Here is a 1,610-nt window from a genome sequence, read left to right on the forward strand (position 1 = left end):
ATCTATCTATCTATCTATCTATCTATCTATCTATCTATCTATCATCTTCCTTATTCTGTCCCTCCCTGAATCTGTACAGAGATGGATGCTGACTCAGTTTTGGGGAATCTGTAATATTATAACATCTCATAAATTAACTGTTTTATACTTCTACCGTGCTTATGTTACCTTATCACTTTATTGATAAGCTGACAAATCTGAAAATTTTTATTTCTTCTCATTTAATGTAGGTACAGTTTTAACTGTTTAAACAATTATAGTTGTGTAAAGTATATATACACATATATTCACATATGGTTTAAAGCTTGTATTTATATATATGCACACATATTGTACTTAATGTATTTTTCATTCCCTAATTTATACCTATATATATATATGTAAGGGAAAGTATACTGTTGAGTAGTGGTTTTGACTTTGAAACCAGACAAACCTGGTTTAAAATCCTCGCTCTACTATTTACTAGGTTCTTGAGTGTGAGCAAATTAGTTGACCTTTTTTTGTAGGCTCAGTTTCCTCGACTGTGAAAATAAAAATACTTATCTTACACGTGTATTGTAAGAATTAAGAATAATAATATGGGTAATCATTATAAGAGTTTCTGACACATACTAAATACACATAATTTTTTTTAGTAAAATAAGTGACATGATATAATTTAAAATATTAACTGCTGTGGGTAATGATACTGTTTTCTGCAAAGGCAAATGATAGCACAGAAAGAGTAGCCTTCAAAGTCAATATACATGAACTCTCCTTGGTTTCTCCAAGTACTGACTTTGTTACCATGGACACATTACTTAGCCTCTATGTTTTGTCATTTCCTTACCTTAAAAAAATGACTTTAACAGCACAAAACTTGCAGGTCTGATGTGAGGATTCAGTATAATATATATGTATATGTATATGTATATTTGTGTGTGTCTGTGGTTTTTGTCAAAATATCATACATGTAGTAGGATTTTATCTTCAGTATCATCATCACATTCTAATTTGTATCTTCACATTTTCACAACTTGTTAATATTTGTAATTAGCAGTGTGATTTAGTTTGCTGACAACTTAGGAAAACATAATGACAAAGTTTAAAATAATATAGTGATTCTCTTCTCTTGCCTTTTGATAAAGTTTTTGACACTTTGCCACCCGTGCGCTATCAGGAGACCATGAGTACCATCCTGACATGGATCCAGCAGTCAGAAACCAAACTCTCTATACCTCAGGTCACTGTCACTGAATATGACATCATGGAGCAGAGACTTAGAGAGTTACAGGTCTGTGAATATTTGTATGTCTTAAACAATATAGTGCAGATTTCATCTATCAAACAGTTACATTGGTGTAACATTTCTTTTATATTGGTGTAATATAAAAATAATAGAAATAAAATAATTGTGGCAAGTATGATAGTTTACCAGTTGGAAAAGTGAAGATAAGATTTAAAAAACATAATATTTTACGCATTTGTGCTTTCTCTCCATAAGACAAAAATTCTATCTTTGAAGATAATGACATGGTCTGTGTATGAAGTTTATTCTTTCTCGTTTAGTGTGTATTTTCAGACACAATGATTTTGATTATTATAAAAGTTGTGATATTATTCCCCCCCCC

At 30.7% G+C, this 1,610-nt stretch overlaps 1 protein-coding gene across 1 annotated transcript in view; it reads left to right on the top strand.

Annotated features, from left to right (window-relative positions):
• DMD (dystrophin) overlaps positions 1 to 1,610 on the top strand; it is a 1,667,815-nt gene that overhangs the window by 336,503 nt on the left and 1,329,702 nt on the right. Inside the window, exon 20 of the mRNA XM_040633145.1 lies at positions 1,128 to 1,273. Coding sequence (XP_040489079.1) covers positions 1,128 to 1,273 — 146 coding nt within the window. The remainder of the gene's footprint in view (positions 1 to 1,127; positions 1,274 to 1,610) is intronic.

The sequence above is a fragment of the Ursus maritimus genome (genome assembly GCF_017311325.1).
Source record: "Ursus maritimus isolate PB19 chromosome X unlocalized genomic scaffold, ASM1731132v1 scaffold_X1, whole genome shotgun sequence".
NCBI lineage: Eukaryota > Metazoa > Chordata > Mammalia > Carnivora > Ursidae > Ursus > Ursus maritimus.